Source organism: Bufo gargarizans, chromosome 2 (genome assembly GCF_014858855.1).
Source record: "Bufo gargarizans isolate SCDJY-AF-19 chromosome 2, ASM1485885v1, whole genome shotgun sequence".
NCBI lineage: Eukaryota > Metazoa > Chordata > Amphibia > Anura > Bufonidae > Bufo > Bufo gargarizans.
This window is the reverse complement of record NC_058081.1, coordinates 412,358,681-412,378,991: the sequence shown is the minus strand read 5'-3', so window position 1 is coordinate 412,378,991 and position 20,311 is coordinate 412,358,681. Positions and strand designations below refer to the sequence as shown.

Genomic DNA, 20,311 nt, shown 5'->3' with positions numbered 1-20,311 from the left:
CCTTTCACACAAGAGACTTTTCCGCGCGGCTGCAATGTGTGACATGAATGCATAGCACCCTCACTGAATCCTGACCCATTCATTTCAATGGGTCTGTGTACATGAGTGTCTTTTTTTCATGCATCAGTTCTGCGCTACGTGAAAAACGCAGCATGTTCTATATTCTGCGTTTTTCACGCACCCCTGGCCCCATAAAAGCGAATGGGACTTTAGTGAAAAACGCATTGCATCCAGAAGTAAGTCCGGATGCAATGCGTTTTTCACTGATGGTTGCTAAGAGATGTTTGTAAACCTTCAGTTTTTTATCACGCACATGAAAAATGCATCAAGGACTGTACTAATGGCCAAATGGCCACTATGCAACTGTTTCTAAGCAGGGTTATTTATGGACAGGAAAATAAGATACTATAGCAGTAGTGGCAGACCTTTTACAGACAGAGTGCCCAAAACCCACTTATTTATTACAAACGGCGCTAATGAATGGCAGGAAAAGTCTAAGACATATTGGTACACCATACACTTTTTCCAGGGTACAGGTGCCCACAGAGAGGCTCCCAGTGCCGCCTCTGGCACCTGTGCCAAAAGTTTGTCACCACTGTACTATAGTGTCTTTTAAATATACTTTGCTGGCCTTGGAGCGGTGAGGTCAACTCCGCTTGTAGTGTTTGAAAGGGGGGCCACTTTAGTTGTCTGAAAGTGGAGGACTGTCCACAGGTTCTTGTGGTGATGCTGGGAGCCCCTGTTGCGTACCCATGGGACTGCAGCTGACAGAGTGTCAATTTTGTTGCTGTGAACGTGGTTGTAACTATGGGGGTGCAGATTGAAGTTGTTGTGGAGTGACAGAAGTAAATCCTGCACTGAGAGATCTGCAGACAGCTATTGAGAGTGGACTGCGTCAGTGTGATCGGAATCGAATAAAAAAAAAAAAGATAGAGTGGGGGAGGGGGTTCGGGATGTGCCGTGTTAAATTTAACAAATTCCAATAATCCCGATTGAAATCCCTATACCCCCCTCAAGATATTTAACTGTACTATAGTCCTCCGAACTAATCTGCCATCGGATTATATCGCCTATACGTTGGGAGTCTAGATCTCGACCCCCAAACCCCTTAAGAAGCCTCTCTTCTCTCGGCTGGATTCTGCTGATATTATGGACTTCTTTTCTTTCTCTCTGAACTAGTTTGCGTATCTAAATATGGAAGTAATTTATTGATTGATTGTATTTGGAAGAGGGAAGGAAAGGGGGTGGGAGGGAGAGGGGGTAGGGGGGGGAAAAAAAAAAGGGTAGAAGGGAAGAAAGGAATAGGGGGGGAAAAAGGGAAAGAAATAAAATAAAAGGAAGGAGGAAGGGAAGGGAGACAGAAAGAATAGGAAGGGAAAGGGGAAGAAGGGGAGAATAAAAGAAAAAGAAAGGGTGAAAGAGGATTAAGAAAAGAGGGAAGGGATCTTGGAATGCCGTCGAAAAGAAGGGAGGAGCAGCGTGGCCCCATGGGGGGTACTACTAGGCGATCAGCAGGAGGGGTTGAAAGTGGGCCCAAACAAGCGGGTCTCAATAAGTACCTGGTCCCGAGTTCACCTGGGCTTAGATCCCCACAAAAAGAAAAAATGGCGGACGCCAGAGTACAGGAGTTGACACAGGAGACGCCAGTGGAGGGGGGGAGGGGGATAGGGGAACACCAGTGACATATACAGAAACGGACGTAAAAATGGTGCAGGATATACTCTGCACTGTCTCAAGGATGGAAAATCTAATGGGTAATTTAGTAACCCAGCTTGGGGCAGTGCAGACGGATGTTATGGTTATTAGAGCCGAGATGGAAAAAGTAAGACAGCGCCTACAAGAGATGGAAAAAAGGATTCCCACCCTAGAGGAATCTGTACAGAAATTAGAGAAGGAGGTGGCTCATTTAAAACAAACAAATGCTAAGATGGAACAAAAATTGGTAGACCAGGAGGATAGATCAAGAAGAGCTAACATAAGATGCGTGGGGATCCCAGAGCGAGCGGAAGGAGGAAATTGTACTGAATTTATGGAAAAGTGGTTCAGGGAAAATAGTAAAGAAGGTACCCTTTCTCCCCTGTTTTCTGTTGAAAGAGCACATAGGGTCCCCACCAAAAATAGGGCGCCAGGGGATTATCCCAGATCCATACTGGTGAAATTCTTATTATCTAAAGATCGAGATGAAATATTATCTGACGCAAGAACCTCGGAAAAATATTATATACAAGGGGTAAAGATCAAACTTTTTCCAGATTACTCATTTAGCACCAATGCGCAAAGAAGAGAGTACATGTCGGTCAAAAAAAGATTAAGGGAGGCAGGCATAAAGTATAGCTTACTTTTTCCGGCGAAATTAAGGGTGGAATATAAAGGCAAGACCTCATTTTTTCAGACTCCAGAGGAAGTTAGTGAATGGGCGGATGGAGGGGGTCTTTGAGGCTGGTGGTGGGGGGCGGGGGGCGATAGGAGTCACGCTAAGTTATGGAGTCGCCCAGACTGCTGGCCAGCAGAAGGGGGGACTATATTGAGGGGAGGGTATATATGGGGTGGTGGGGACGTGGAGAAATCTTTTTTTTTCTTTTCTTTTCTCCTCCCCCTCTGTTAGATGGTTAGGATCCTTTCGCTGAATGTGAGGGGGCTCCGTGAGAAGGTTAAAAGATTTGCTATCCTTGAGTGGATGAAGAGGTTTCTGCCAGCCATCATCTGCCTCCAGGAGACACATTTGGATAAGGAATCAGTAAGATGGTTAGAGAGGGGATGGGTAGTGGCGGCATATCATTCCGTATATACCACTTATTCTAGAGGGGTCTCTATTTTGGTACATAATAAGATTAAGTTTGAACTTTTGGCATGTGAGGCCGACGACAATGGCAGATATCTCTTTTTATATTGTTATTTAGAAGGGATTAAAACTGTAATTGCAAATATATATATTCCACCACCATATAAACCAGATGTTCTGTATCAACTGTATAGATTTATGTTAAACAAACAGGAATGTATATTGATTGCGGTGGGCGATTACAATGCGGTTATGGATCCACTCAGGGATAGGACATCTAGCAGGGGGGGAGGAGTACAAAATGTAGACTTATGTAAGGTAGCCAATTAATTCAATTGGGTAGATGTTTGGAGGGTTCAGCACCCGGATGAAATTAGATATTCTTGCTATTCAAAAACACACCAAACTTGGTCGAGAATAGATATGACCTTTGGAAATAAAAATTTAATGTCCCAAAATAGGATTACGACAAAATATATACCCATGGCTCTGTCAGACCATAATGCAATGGTGGTTGAGCTGGATTTGAATAAAGATAATACTCTGTCAGTGTTTAAATTCAACTCTCATTGGCTGCCATTGATTTCAGATACAGAGAGTATAATTGAGGAACTAAAAAAATTTTTTATGGAAAATAACGGTTCTGCTAGTAGACTTGTGGTTTGGGACACTTTCAAGGCTTTTTGGAGGGGAGTTTTGTTCAAAAGGGTAAATTACTGGAAAAAAAGAACTAGAGAGAATGGGAAGGCATTGGAGAAAAAATTGCAAGAGGCAGGGATGGCAAGTATGAGAAATCCTACTGTACTAAATAAGAGAGTCTGGGAGGAAGAACAGGAAAAGATGAAGATTTATCAATTAGAGAAAAGTAGGAATGAATTGCTCTTTCAAGGCATCCAACTAGCCTCGGAGGGTGAAAAGGTTGGCAAAATATTAGCAAATATAGTGAGAAATCAAAAAGGGAAATCATGGATAGGTGCAATTAAAGATAAAACGGGTAAACTAATCACCACATCTGAAGGTATTAAAAAAGTGTTTTGGGAGCACTTCTTAGAGTTATATAAGTCTAGGGTACAATACTCAAAACAAGAGTTAGATTTTTACTTGGATGAGATTGCCCTCAGTAGGATATCTAAATCCCAAAAAGAATATTTGGAAAAAGAAATAACGGTGGCAGAAATAAATCTAGCTCTAGGGAAGGTTAAATCCGAGAAAGCACCGGGTGGGGACGGGCTCCCCTTTGAAATATATAAAACCTTTTCCCAGGTTTTGGTACAAGAATTAAAGATAACACTGGATGAAGCTCAAAAACTGGGTGACCTACCGAATTCTATGAAGGAAGCAATTATCACACTAATCCCAAAAAAAGGAAAAGAACCAACAGATCCCGGCTCATACAGGCCAATATCCCTGTTGAACACGGATGTTAAAATTCTCGCAAAAGTCCTAGCGGACAGGCTTTCAAGGGTCATTAAAGGAATAATAAATAAAGATCAGACAGGATTTATACCAGGTAGAACAATATACTCCAATATAAGAAGGCTATTCCTCAATATTGAAGCCAACAGACTGGATGCAGGGGATAAAGCGATACTCTCGCTGGATGCTCAAAAGGCATTTGACTGTATTGAATGGGAGTATTTATGGGCAGTATTAAGGCGAATTGGTATAGGGGAAGGATTTATAGGGTGGATTCAGTTAATATATCTAAATCCCAGGGCTAGAGTAGTGGTGGACGGGAGCTTGTCCCTGCCTTTTGCCCTATTTCGGGGCACCAGGCAGGGATGCCCTCTCTCCCCACTGCTATTTGCCATTGCAATCAAACCCTTGGCAACCATAATAAGAAATGACAAGGAGATTAAAAGTTTTCAATACGTGGGTGGAGAAGAAAAATTGTTAATGTATGCGGATGATATATTACTTTTTTTGCAAAACACTGGGGACCAGTTTAACAGAGTGATAGAGATAATAGACAAGTTTGGGTTCTTCTCTGGTCTAAAGATAAATTGGGGGAAATCACATATGTTATTATTAGGAGATAGACAATTACAGGGAGATACACGGGTGCATACTCTCAAAAAACACGAAAATTTTAAATATCTCGGCATACAAATCTCCGGAAACATAGAAGAATATGAAAAGCTAAATGTCCTTCCCTTAGTAAAAGAACTAAGAACGAAAATACACATATGGAAACGTCTGCCAATGTCAATCCAAGGTAGGGTAAATTTAATAAAAATGGTCTTTCTCCCAAAGATACTGTATGTGCTTCAAAATGCCCCAGTTAGAGTACCGCAGACTACCTTCAAACTATTTGATAGACTAATGGGGGACTTTATTTGGAAGGGTGCGATCCCTCGAATAAAGAAGGAAGTCCTTCAGCTTCCAGTGCAGGAGGGAGGATTAGCAGTCCCCAATTTGTTTCTATACTATTTAATAACTCAATATGGGAATATAAAGGGTAGTTTAGATAGTCAAGTGGGTAGGCAAGAATTAAATAGATGGGGTTGGAAAGAGGGAGGAAATCACTTAGAGGTGTTGGAGTCTGGTTTTTTGGGTAAAAAAAAATCTGACAATAGGATATTAAATCTAATAGAACACGTATGGGGGGGAAATTAAAAAGATATTGGAGATTAAAGGGTTTTTGAAATATACACCGATATGGAAAAAAATTTATTTAAAAGAATTAGAAACAATAAGGGACTATATAGACTGGGGGAAAAAAGGAATGATATATTTAGAGCAGATCTTCGAGGAAGATAAGCTGAAGGACTTTAATACAATGGTGCTGGAATTTGGGATCCCCCATACTGACACCTATAAATATGTTCAACTCAGGAATGCATTGCGGACAGTGGTACAGGAGGACAGGTACAGGAGGGAAAAATCAGACAGGTTGGATAAGTTTACTGCAGTAGGGGAAGGAGGAGGAACAACCGCAAGGAGATATAGGCTTTTGATGGAAGGTAAGAGAAAAACGATTACAATGCTTGCTGTAGGAAAATGGGAAAAGGATCTAGATTCCCTTACAGAAGATAATTGGAAAGATGCTCTCAAAAATTATGCGACAATCTCGGATAGGGGCTCACATAAAATCTCACAATTCTTTATAGTACACAGATTACACCGATCTCCATGGATGTTGAAAAGAATGGGAGTGAAAGCAACAGATAAGTGTCCAAAATGTTGGGAGGAGAGAGCTGACTTAATACATTGCTTTTGGAGATGTCCCAAGCTCCATAGATATTGGACAGAAATAATGGAAACCGTATCTTTGCTTTTGAAGGTTCGACTGCCCAGAGATCCAATAATTTGTATCTTAGGGGCAACTGAACATTTGAAGCTAAATAAAAAAACACGACTGGTTCTGAATAAAGTACTATTCCAGGCCAGATTACTTATACTAAGGAAATGGATAAAAGCAGACTTACCGACAGCGGGACAATGGAGAAAAATGATAGATAATTTAATTAAAGAAGAACGAGTGATGAAGAATCATAAAAAAAGGTCATTAAATCTCGACCAGGTATGGAAAAATTGGCTGCTTTAGTGTTGGAGGTGTTTAAATTTCCTTTTTTTTTTTTTTTTTTTTCTCGCGTCCCCACGTGGAGGGTGGGGGGGGGGGGGGGGAGGGAGGGGAAGGGAAGAGAAAAGGAAAAAGAATTGTAATTACCATGTTTAGAGTTAGAATAATGTGTTATCTCCATTTCTATGGATCTGCTTTGTATTTGAAATTTAAATAAAAAAAAAAAAAAAAAAAAAAAAAAGATGCTTAATATGTTAAAGTAAAAAAAAAAAAAAAAAAAAAAAATATACTTTACTCAAAATGCTTTTTTACTTTGCAATTATTTATAGTTTGTGTTTATACATTATACTCCATACAGATAAAACATGTATATCTACTACTAGACATAAAGCCAGTTACAATAACGAGTTTTCTTTTCTTTTCTTTTTTCTTTCTTTCTTTCTTTCTTTTTTAGATCTATTGGCTCTTCGTAGTCTTTCGGCGGCATTGATAGGACAGCACTGTTGCTGTGGGCGATCCAGGAGGCCTGAGGTGCGCTGTGATTCTATTGGACAGCGCGCCACGTATGCGCACTTAACAAATCAGCACACACGCATGGAAACAGCACAGGTAGACAGGGCTTTTTTTAGGCAGGATATTGTAGCAGACTTAAAGTGGTTTTCCAACTTGACAGATTGGAAAACCCCTTTAACCCTTTCCTGATGCAGCAAACATAACCGCTTGGAAGGGTTGCCTGGAGAAGAATATAGCAACACGGCTTAAGTTTGCAAAGTTGCATCTCGACAAACCACAAGACTTCTAGAACAATGTTCTTTGCGCAGACAAGACCAAAGTAAAGATGTTTGCCTATAACCAAATGTTGTGAAAACCAAACACAGCATATCGTCATGAAGGGGTAAAATGTGTGTTTGTGTATGTATATATGTATATATGTATGTATGTATGTATGTATGTGTGTGTGTGTGTGTGTGTATATATATATAATGCGTGTCTAAGATTGCTGATTTGTAACACAATGTTGTCAATCACTAACAGAAGTTATTTTGTAACATGTTCTTTCTTATTTTCTGTGCTTACCATAAGTTCTGTGCTTACCGTAAAAACGACTTTTAAATTGTTCAGCATGTCTATTTCTTTAGGAAATCCTTTACTTCCCCATCTCACCAAATAATTTTCACTGTGAAAATAAATCAGTTTGTATATCAAATTTTTATAACAATATATAAAAACACTACATTGACTTAAAACATTAATATCTGTATGAGCAGTATGGTTAAAAGATAAATGTAGATACATGTTTTTTATCTACACACACTACCCAGCATTACTGTTTTTTATAATTTTATTAGTTATGCTTGTTTTGTCAACATAAATGTAGAATATATACAGTATATATATTTGTGATTGGATCGGCTATCAGAAAGTACCTAACCTATCTCACCCTAACTACGCTTAGCAGTAGAGTTATGCCACAACTGCTGTAGTAGGGCAGCCTAAAGGGTGCAACCCTAATATGAAATGATTGTAAGATGGTGTGGGTGGGTGAAAATCGCTGAGCCGACATCAGCCTGAGACCCTGAAGGAAATATAAATAGGGCCGTTAATCAGCCTCCCCTCACACAAATACAGCAAATGAATTTGCCTATTACTTGTGATAGGATCGGCTATCAGAAAGTACGTAACCTATCTCACTCTAGCTACACTTAGCAGTAGAGTTATGCCACAACTGCTGTAATAGGGAAGCCTAAAGTGGCCAAAAATAAACAGACCTTGGATTCGGAAAATATTTATATAAACATACCATTATATCACCAACTTCTGAAACGCAAGAGACATTTCACGATGAGGGTCTGGAATATATCATACATAGCAGGATGATTTCTATCTACCCAACCTCTTAATAACATGCACCGGGACGTTGTTTTTGGAGGCAGCCAACGCCGCTCCAATTCTGAAGGAGTGGCCAGTAATCGGCATAGGATTGACCCCCATATTCACTAACAATACACAAATGTATTTCATGAAGGTCTGAGTACTAAGGGGTGCAGCATTAAAGGCTAACAATGGCAAGTCCTCTAAAGCAGCCCCGACTAACTCCAGCCACTCACGAAGGACCCTAACCGGGCAACAAGTGTTACCGGTGGCAAAATACTTCACCTCTACCAGTTCCCCAGGCTGAGCTGTTTTAGAAGAACCCAAAGTTAGACCATAACATGTGTTGCGCCACACAAGTTGTCCTTTACGTAAGAACACTTTAGATGAAGCAGAACGTGTAAAATCGATAGGCCTGAGGAAACCGTAGAAAATCAAATACATGGCAGTTTCAATCAACAGACTAGTGCTATGGCTAAAGGGCTTGTTCTGCAACAAGTCAGACAAAGATCTAAACATCTGCCCTGACAATGGCTGCCAAGTAAGATGGCTTTTAGCAGTCACCTTCTGAATGCCTTTCAACAAGGCTTTGATAGGATGTGCTGAAAAAGCACTACGGCTGATCGGGGTGTTGGACATAACAGTGATGCTGTATGCTAGCAAGATATAATTTGATGGTGTTATGCGCTAACTTGAGATGAGTGACAAAAAGCAACAAAAGCCATTAAAGGGGTTCTGCACTTTCATTTAACTGATCTATCCTCTGGATAGATCATCAGCTTCTGATCGGCGGGGGTCCGACACCCGGGACCCCCGCCGATTCAAGTGAACAGAGCTTAGCCGCGCCCACGCTAGTTGATACTAGTCGTGACGTTAGCGGCCCGGCGGTAAACAGTGAGAAGGCCGCGGCTCTGCTGGAGCGCCGCTGCCTTCTCAAACAGCTGATGATCTAGCCAAAGGATCTGTCTGAATCAGCTCTGAGACTGACCCTGGGTCTTTGAGGGCTCACAGCAGGTTCCTACACTCATAAAAAGACTGAGGTAGCACAACCAAACCCGTATGAAATCCCTTAATCAAGCCTTCCACCACATATTTAACCCAGCCGGGCGCCGGATGATCTCTTAAATAACAATTAAGCAGTTCAGCGTCTACTACGCTTAGTCATGCTATGTGGTTGTTCCTCTGAGGGCAAGCAACACGGGGATGAGCCCTAAAACATATGGAACACAACCTACACTGACTGTAGTGACATGCCGTAAAATTTAAATTATTACAAACTTGTGACCTACCAAGATACTTAATTGGTCGGCCCAATTTATCCACCCCTTAAACAACCCTGCTATTGCTAGGCGATGGACCTGGAATGCTCCTAGTCTGTAAGGTCTCTGTCGGTATATTAAGACTGGAACACCATTCAGCTGTATGCAGGTAGGAACTATACGTAGCACACGCCGGGGCTTTAAGACCCGCAAAGTGGTGGAAGAACAACTCTGTGTCGACATTAGACCAATCGATGACATGTTGGAACTGCGCCAGAGCGGCTGCTGCCTTGGCTGAAAATGAAAGGTGATAGTCATAAAAAGCCATACCACCGTATTTATGCCCTAAATCCACCATCTCATATAAATAAAGATCCGACTCCTGCCTCCTATGCAGGCTAACTGAACAGACAACATCACAAAATAAACTAATCGCTAGGACAAAATTCTGCAACAGCTTCCTATTGAGTCTAACATCTTTAGACTTTAGAATAATGGACACTTCGCCACACGCTATTGTCTTATTATCAGGGACCTCATGCGTTGCTATAAGTAACAACGCTAAATTAACATCCTTACCCTCGTGCCTGTAGTCGTGACAGACTTCGTAATACCGTGCCTGTAGTCGTGACAGGACTTACTCCATGTGCCTGTAGTCGTGACAGTCTTTGTAACATTGTGCCTATAGTCATGACAGGTTTTGAGCAACCATGACAAACCTGGGTGAAGCCTAGTGCAGCCCAACATTGACTTCAACCATCAAGACCATACCTACCCTCTGGCAAGCCGTAGCAGTGACACGACACAAAACTGCCCGACCACAGCAGAGAACGCATTACGTAACGGTTAATCAACAAGACCCTGAAACGTGACCAGTAAGTAGGTGCAACAATACACACCCGGTTTGACTGAACTCTAAGTGCCGCTCGCTTGTCCTGACAGACCAACGCCTACACCCAATTTGTAAGAAGCAGGAAAATGTAACTAAGAACCGTCCCACTGACTACGGATCAACAGTCACAACAACCGCAGACTCGCCCTATATCAGTTCAGATATAAGACGTCAGGAATGTGTAGTGAGACGTCAGACACAGATGTGACATGATTGAAATATTATTTATGAGCATTGTAATTTCTTACAGACAACCTAATAAACACGTCTTATATTCTCCTCCTGGTGAGACCCCATACCCTGTTATCAGACCATGGTGATATGTAGATAAATACATGGTATTTAACACTGCATGTACATCAAGAGATCTATCTAATCATCTATTTACTGATTTCCTAACATCAAAACAACCCCAGTGTGCATGCACTGCGCAGTCCACTGATGCGCGGACACTTAGAACCTGGAACAGAAAATAACTCCAGTGCGCATGCCCTGCGCAGACTGCTAACTGTTAGCAGAAGGCGGGATCAACTTCTAAAAAACAGACCACAACCCCCAACTGCGTGCAACAGGAGCATCTGACCATGATCGCTGTCAGTAAACCCTCCTACAAGCCTAACAACAAACCCTAATAACGATAGCCCGACCCCTGCTGAATGGACAACCCCCGACCGCCGCCTGCACGGATCGCCACATGACCCACCCCCACCAAGCCCCGATCCTACAGCATCAGCAGTGACTCCCTCGAACCGGAAAAAAAAACGCTGTTCTGCTGCACCATCTGATAATGAATCGCCACGAGATGCCCACGAAATCGACCTGATGCAGATGGGGAAATGCTGTAAATCGCCGAGCCAACGTCAGCCTGAGGCCTGCAGGTAAATATAATTATTGCTGTAGTAATACAGTTCTCTATTAAGAACATAATGTGCAATAATCTATTTTCTTATGTACCAAAAAGGACTTTATCAAGTGAAAAATACTCTAAGCACATTTTGTAAAGAACGAATATTACAACACACAGGTTCAGAAGGATTCCAAAATAGGAATGTCTATGAAATGGTGTAGTCTGCTTAAGGGCTCATTCACATAGTCAATGACACTATACTATCACATTTAGAATAGCTTTTGATTTGGATCATCTTATTTATCCACCCTTTGTATTCTTAATCCATAAAGGGTTATCCTCGTGGAAGTCTTGATCTTTGCATATTGGTATAAAACCGATGGGCCTGATATGTATTGAATAGTGTCAATTTCATCATTATTTTGTAAATGTCACAACTATATTAGGCAATCTCCCTGTTTATGAATCCCCTGAAGAACCAATAGCCTTGGGGAAACGTGTTATGAATTTTCATTGCCTCAGTCCATTTGAAATGAGCTTCAGCCCAAAGAAGATGGATTTTGTTGGCATATGGCTGCTTCTTTGCATGAAACGGCTTTAAACTTGTATCTGTGAATTGCACAGTGAACTGTGTTCACAAACAATGACTTCTGGAAGTGTTCCTGAGCCCATGCAGTGCTTTCCAGTACAGAATTATGCCTGTTTTAATGCAGTGCCACCTGGGGGCCCTTAGATCACAAGTAGAGATGAGCGAATTTTTTAAAAATTGGATTCGCCAGTTCGACAATTTTTTTGGGGGAAAATTTGGTTCCATCTGAATTTATTCGTGGTGAATTACGGTAAAAAAACGTCTATTTCCTTATTTCCTGGCTGCAGAGAGCCTTTATAGTGGTGTAGAACACTGTGCCTTGCAGTAACACACATTGGGAGTCTGCTGTGGTAGTGAAATAATACTGTGAGTCTGTATGACAAGCAGTTGACTGGCATCGCTCGTAGAATCACTGCACACTTCACTTATTTTGGAAGTGCACTTCCTTTGATCCGTCAGAACAATAACCCACAAGAAACGGATCCTGTCTGTGGAGCATCCGCCTTCACTTGAACGGCATTTGGTCAGGAATGCATCCGTATTGCTAATGCCAAAAAAAACAGGAGTGGATCCAAAACAGAGATGACACGTGAACTGAATATTTGCATGTCTTCTGTGTTTTGTACCCACTCCTGCTTTTGACTACCAAATCACGAGCTAGTTCTAATGGGACCATACAGGCTAAGTTGTGCTAAGTGCAGGAACAACTCTAGTATAGGGACGTATGGGGCTGTTAGAGTCCCCTTGTAGCGGATGGTATGCAGCCAGGGATGCAGGTACTTCTGGTCAGGGATGCCTGGGGTCCCTTAGAAAGCTGGTAGATCAACAGGGAAGGATGTCTCACGGTGGTGGTTCGGTTAAGATGCAGGATTCTTTATTAAGCAAGCAGTACAACGCTTTTCAGGGATAAAATCCCCTTCTTCAGGTACTAATTACTTGCAAGTAGAGTTGAACAGACATCTGGATGTTGGGGTTCGGCCAAACTTCACAAAAAAGTTAGAGTTCGGAAACCGAACTTGACCATAAACCCCATTGAAGTCAGTGGGGACCTGAACTTTTGAGCACTAAAATGGCTCTAAAAATGCAATGGAAAGGGCTAGGAGGCTGCAAATGCCAGCAAAATGTGGTTAAAAGCATGGCAAGTGCTCTGCAAACAAATGTGGATAGGGTAATGAGTTTAAATAACATAAAAATAAAAAATAATAATCTTGATCTAGAAGGATGATGTTTATATGGATACACAGAGAGAAAGATGCACCAAACAGATATAACACTGACTATGCTGGCAAGACATAAGTAAAGGTATTAAAAGCTGAGACTTTTGCCAATATATTCCAGTCATGGATATATCGGAGCCCAACATGCACCACGTCACGGTTCTCAGCATGGCAAGGGGTCCTAACCGCTGCTCTAACTGTGGTGTGAACATGGTCTGATGGTGATGTAGTTCAGCTCGCAGCCAAGCTCCCCCACAAATGCCCAGCATGAATACTGAGTAGTACTATGTGAACGGAACCAGGCCGCGAGCCACACCCACACCAGACCATGTGTTGGAGGTTACCAGGTGCAAAAAAAGTGTTAGAATGCCAAGTAGGGCAAACGCACTCAAATCTAACAAGTCAGAAGCAAAAAAACAAAAAAATATATAGTGGCAATTCTGGAGGAGCTGCCAAACCCCCGACACTGTGGCGTGTCTTCAATTGGGGGAGCAGCCCGACCGCATGTGGACCGCAGTAATCGACTAACCCCAGCAAAATATGCATACAATGGAGGATATCGGCGCGGTCCACATGCACCACAAGAGCAAACTACACAAAATGTAGCAATCATATAATACACAGAGAGAAAGATGCACCAAACAGATATAACACTGACTATGCTGGCAAGACATAAGTAAAGGTATTAAAAGCTGAGACTTTTGCAATATATTCCAGTCATGGATATATCGGAGCCCAACATGCACCACGTCACGGTTCTCAGCATGGCAAGGGGTCCTAACCGCTGCTCTAACTGTGGTGTGAACATGGTCTGATGGTGATGTAGTTCAGCTCGCAGCCAAGCTCCCCCACAAATGCCCAGCATGAATACTGAGTAGTACTATGTGAACGGAACCAGGCCGCGAGCCACACCCACACCAGACCATGTGTTGGAGGTTACCAGGTGCAAAAAAAGTGTTAGAATGCCAAGTAGGGCAAACGCACTCAAATCTAACAAGTCAGAAGCAAAAAAACAAAAAAATATATAGTGGCAATTCTGGAGGAGCTGCCAAACCCCCGACACTGTGGCGTGTCTTCAATTGGGGGAGCAGCCCGACCGCATGTGGACCGCAGTAATCGACTAACCCCAGCAAAATATGCATACAATGGAGGATATCGGCGCGGTCCACATGCACCACAAGAGCAAACTACACAAAATGTAGCAATCATATAATACACAGAGAGAAAGATGCACCAAACAGATATAACACTGACTATGCTGGCAAGACATAAGTAAAGGTATTAAAAGCTGAGACTTTTGCCAATATATTCCAGTCATGGATATATCGGAGCCCAACATGCACCACGTCACGGTTCTCAGCATGGCAAGGGGTCCTAACCGCTGCTCTAACTGTGGTGTGAACATGGTCTGATGTTTATATGGAGTAGGAGGTTGAGGAGGCATTGGATGTGGCGTGTAGGTGGTAGCAGCGGTGGAGAAGGAGGAGGTAGCCTACACTGCTTTTTGGTTTTAAATATTTTAAATATGGGTACACTCCAAAACATTGGGAAATATAACCTGTGATAGCCCCCTCCAGTCGTGCTAAACACACGTTCAGACAATACACTGGCTGCAGGGCAGGCCAGCACCTCCAAGGCATAAAGGGCAAGCTCAGGCCATGTGCCCAATTTGGAGACCCAGAAGTTGCAGAGGGCAGACCCATCAGTCAGTTCATGTAGGCGTGTGCACACATACTGCCCCACTATGTCACACGTCCCCGTGATGTTCACGATCTAATTGGATATCTGCTCTATCAACTTTCAATGTTCTTTTCTGCGCCTACTATGTTGATCACGGTCAGCGGCGAATCAGGGTTCCACGCCGGATAGGGAGCATGAGAAAGGGATAGCCCATCCAAGGGAGATCAATGGATGAAATTTCATTGTGATCGAGCAGAAATGTGGGAGAAGCTATTAAAACAGAAGAATCAAAAGAAAGGAGGGGGCGCGAGGCAATTACCCACTCCCGACTAGGGGAGGTAGTGCCGATAAATAACAATACAGGACTTTTAAGATGCCCTGTTATTGTAATGATTAATAAAAAAATATAGGGAATGTCACTGGGGTATTTGGGATTTGGAAACGTTAGACAGGAGATCACTTTGTTGACTCTAGATAATTTCTGCCTGATCGCATGTCCCCGTGACGTCCACGATCCATTTGGATAGCTTCTCTATCAACTTCCTATGTTCTTTTCTGAGTCTACCATGTTGATCACGGTTATCGGCAAATCAGGGTTCCACACCGGTGAGGGAGCTTGGGAAAGAGAGACCACATCCAAGGGAGGTTAATTGTTTGAAATTAAATATGATCGAGCGGAAAAGTGGAACAAATTATTGAAGTGCAAATGTGGGACAAGTTGTTAATGTTTAAGGATTGAATGAAAGGAGGGGGCGTTGTCAGAACTATAGGGTATGAATAAAGTCCATAAGTATAAGGCCTATATAAGAGTATGGACATGAACCTAAGGGACAACCATTTTTGTCTTATTTTAAAAGGCAGAGTGAATTCAGGATTTGTTTTTACTCTGAAATTGCTAACCTAAGGTTTACAATATGTTCCAAAGTGTTTACCTAAGTCTGTTTTTGTGAGAAGGAGATGTCCCAAGGTCTAATGAAATGTAATTGCCTAGATAAGACAATGTATTAGAAATGTGCTGAGTTCTGATGATTTTTAGTGAATAGAAAGACTCTAATCTTTCTTTGTGGTTTTATATGAATCAATGTATGTGTAGATTGATTTTATATTATCAATTTTAATAGGTGTGCTGAATATATAGTATATATATATATAGTGTGTATATATATATATATATATATATATATAAATAAGAGTATGGTCCTTATAGCTAGATTCAGTTTTAAGACTAGAAACAAGGTACAAACTCCTCTGTCATTTTTAGAATCTCTCTTTCAGTGTAACACACAAATTAATTATTTCTTTCCTTGAGGTTTTCTTGAATGGAGAAATGTGGACACAGGTGATCATGAACAAACCCTGTCTTTTACAAGAACAATGATTTAAGATAGTCATGTTTATCTTGATTTAATTAGGTCTGGTCAAAAGATTTAAGGATAAACAAGGTGGTTGACTAAGTATAAGTCATTGTCTATTCAAGATCTTCTCAAGGTTTTGTCTGAAACCTTAGATAACATTCACTGATAGTATATAATAAGAGAAATAAGTGAGTGGTTTGATTTTTGTATGGAATACTAGTGCCATCTAGTGTTAGGGTAAAATACTAGAGGGAGGTTCTATTGATTATAAAGTGAGGTCACTAGTTAATGATAAAACTTGGCCAAGCCCTTTGTAAGATAGGCTAAAAAGATGGTATGGGCTGACAGAAAGGATCGATCTCGAGAGCTCTCTAGCTCTCTCTCTGACCATCTTCAAAAGACCAGATCCAGCCCTGACCACCTTTTCAGTCATTGGAGGCAGCCATCTTAGAACCATTGAAACTGATTTCTGCTAGCTGACATTTTGGTATAGTATAACCTTACCTATATTTTATAGGATAATTAATTAATATAATACATATCTATATATATATATATATATTCAATTAACCATACTTTGTGTATAGTATCTGTTTTGGAATAAGATTGGGGTGTACCTGAAGCATCATCCTGAAATTTAATCCAATACAGGGAGATTGAAAATATACTAGTGAAAACACATTATTATCTCCAAGGAATTGAATTCAGTTCTAGACCAGTATGGTTGATAATTTATATAGATAAAAGATAAACCAGATTTGGGTTAATCGGACATTTGTCGGCTGAGAGAAATCAAGTATTTAATTGATTTAAAATATAATTGAGGGGTATCATTATAGGAAGGCATAATTGTGTATATGTTCTCAATGATTTTTTTGTCTTTATCACTATTTTGCATATCATTGATTGAATTTTATTATCACCAATTTTATTATATATATTATTTTGCACTATAAATTGCATTAATAAATTACATATATATTTTGTCTGTAACTGGGTTTTGTCTTCAATTCAACTCAGATCACGAGCTTGTTTTAGCTTGATATTTATGATAATAAGTTAGAATCTTCTTTATTACCGATTTTAATTTATTCACATAAATAATATAGACTGTCAATCGGAGACAGCATAAATATTCCGACAGCATGCATCAATTAAAGAAGAATTTTTGAAATTTAATTCCCTGTCACCTATGCAGAGCAGGGGTTTAATCACGGCAAAAACGGTCAAATGACACCCAAGAATGTAACAAATTAGTGAAATGTTTTTACCTGTCTACTAGGTACAGCAGGGGTATATCACACAAAGAAATTGGTGAATTTCACCCTAATATGTAACAGACAAATTAATGATTTTTTTTTACCTGTCTACTAGGTAAAGCAGTGGTATGTCACACCTAAAAATTGGTGAATTTTATACAAAAATGTAACAGACAAATTAGTAAAATGACATAAAATAAAAAAACTTGATTTATAAGGTGGAGGTCCATATGGAGTAGGAGTTTGAGTAGGCGGTGGACGTAGCAGTGTAGGTGGAAGCGGCGGTAGAGGAGGACGAGGTTGCCAGCAGTTTTTTATTTATTTTTTAATTTTAATTTTTTATTAGGGTATACTCCAAAAGAGTGTGAAATATCTAAAATACAACAATGAGCAATTGCGCTGTAGTATAACAATGGCTGGTTAAGGCCGGTATACATGTCTACTCTGCACAAGGTACGGACAAGTCCTGTGGGATCCATGCCTAGTTCATTTTAAGGAACGTGAGCTTGTCCACATTGCTGGGGACAGGCGGCTTTGCTTGTCTGTGTTAACGCCCCCTGCTGTGCTAAACACATGTTCAGACAATACACTGGCTGCAGGGCAGGCCAGCACCTCCAAGGCATAAAGGGCAAGCTCAGGCCATGTGCCCAATTTGGAGGCCCAGAAGTTGAAGGGGGCAGACCCTTCATTAAGTACGTGTAGGCATGTGCACACATACAGCTCCACCATGTTGCTGAAATGCTGGTGGTGCTGGTTGCTGTGGCGTGCTGACAAAGCTTTTCCACATCTTGGCCATGCTAACCCTGCCTTCTGAGGTGCTGGAGGTGCCCCAGCTGCATTGGCGACCTCCTCCTTCTGCCTTCACCTTGTGCTTCCACTGTGCCCCTGCTGTCAGGTGGGAATGCAATCAGCAGCGCGTCTACCAGCGTGTCCTTGTATTCTCACATCTTACGATCACGCTCCAGTGACGGAATTAAGGACCCGTACTTTGTCCTTGTAACGGGGATCCAGTAGCGTGGCCACCCAGTAATCAGCACAAGTTAGAATGTGGGAAACTCGGCGGTCGTTGCAAAGACACTGCAGCATGTAATCGCTAATGTGTACCAGGCTGCCCAAAGGCAACGAAAAGCTGTCCTCTGTGGGAGGTGTATCATCTGTGTCCTCTGTATGCCCACCAGCCACGCACCAGTGATGGCCATGAGCTGGATTGGGTGCCACCCTGCTGTAAACACGGTTCCTCCTCCTCCTCCTCCATCTCCTCCTCCTCATCCTCCAGAACTGTGCCCTGGCTGGACAATTGTGTACCTGGCATTTGTGGGTGCAGGAACCCACCCTCGGAGCCACTTGTGAATGACTGGCTGGAAACCCTATGAAATGATCCATCTTCCTCCTCCTCCTCCTCCTCCTGTGCCACATCCTCTTCTATCATCGCTAGCAGCATTATTTCAAGGAGGCATAGAAGTGGGATAGTAACGAATGGTGTTTTCGGCACTGGCTATGTTGGTGGAGTACTTGAAACAGCGCAACAAGGAACACATGTCTCACATGGAGGCCCAGTCTTTGGTGGTGAAGTCGTGCTGTTCCGCAGAGCGACTCACCCGTGCATGCTGCAGCTGAAACTCCACTATCGTCTGCTGCTGTCGCACAGTCTGGCCAGCATGTGCAAGGTGGAGTTCCACCTTCTGGGCACGTCGCATGTGAGGAGGTGAACGGGAAGGCCAAAGTTACGCTGCAGTGTTGACAGGCGAGCAGCAGCAGGGTGAGAACGCTGAAAGCACGCAAAGACGGCCCGCACTTTATGCAGCAGCTCTGACATATCGGGGTAATTTTTAAGGAACCTCTGCACCACTAAATTCAGCACATGCACCAGGCAAGGGATGTGCATCAAATCGGCTAATCCCAGAGCTGCTATGATATTTTGCACAATATCGCACACCACCAGGCCGGGATTGAGGCTCACTGGCACCAACTACTCATCGATCTTTGGTTCAAGGCCCGTCCACAGCTCCTGTGCGGTGTGGGGTTTGTCCCCCAAACAGATACGTTTTAAAACTGCCTGCTGTCATTTACCCCGGCTGTGCTGAAGTTGGTGGTGAAGGTGTTACGCTGACTGGATGAGGAGTGGGTAGGGGATGAGGAAGCTGAGTAGGAGGAGGAAGCAACAGGAGGCAAACTGAAGCGCCCTGCAATCCTCAGTGGTGGAAGGACATGCGCCAAGCTGCTATCCGCCTCAGGCCCAGCTACAACTGCATTTACCCAGTGTGCTATTAGGGAGATATAACGCACCTGACCGTGCTTACTGGTCCACGTATCCGTAGTTAGGTAGACCTTGCCACAGATGACGTTGCGCAATGCACACCTGATTTTTTCCCCCCACTTGGTTGTGTAGGTAAGGGATGACTTTCCTGGAAAAGCAGTGGCGGCTGGGCACGACGTACTGTGGGACAGCCACCGCCATAAGGCGTTTAGAACTCTCCATCTCCACCAGATGGAATGACAGCATTTCAAAGATCAGTAATTTTGAAATGCTGGCATTCAGGGCAGGGGATCGTGGGTGGGTAGGGGGGTACTTCCTCTTCTGCTCGTGTTTGGGAGATGGAGAGCTGAACCCTGAGACATTGTGGAGATGCTTGGTGACCCAGGTGCTGGTGTTGCTGGCATATCCTCTGTTTGCGCGGTGGCAGGTGGCACTGTCACTCCAGAGGTGGATGAAGAGGCCGAGACTGCAGCAGACGAGGAAGCAGGATGAGCCAGAGACCTTTCTTGAGGTGTCTACTCCACTGCAGCTTGCACTTAGATGCCTGGTCATGCAGGTTGTGCTCAGGTTTAGAACGTTTATGCCTCGGTCCAGGCTCTGATTGCACAGCGTGCAAACCACAAGTGTCTTGTCGTCAGCTCATTGTCTGAAGAACGGTCATGTCAGGGAACTCCTTGGAGCTGGCTTTGGTGTGCTCGGTCCCTTGCTGCATTGGGCAGTAGCAGGCATACTGTCTAGGGGACGGCCGCTCCGCTTTTGCACCCTGCTCCCTCTTCTGC

At 42.6% G+C, this 20,311-nt stretch overlaps 1 protein-coding gene across 3 annotated transcripts in view; it reads right to left on the bottom strand.

Moving 5' to 3' along the window:
- The window catches only part of DOCK2 (dedicator of cytokinesis 2), a 1,177,826-nt gene that overhangs the window by 955,441 nt on the left and 202,074 nt on the right, over positions 1 to 20,311 (bottom strand). For all 3 annotated transcript variants that reach the window (XM_044280877.1, XM_044280878.1, XM_044280879.1), the window contains exon 9: positions 7,401 to 7,482. In XM_044280877.1, the coding sequence (XP_044136812.1) occupies positions 7,401 to 7,482 (82 nt within the window). The remainder of the gene's footprint in view (positions 1 to 7,400; positions 7,483 to 20,311) is intronic.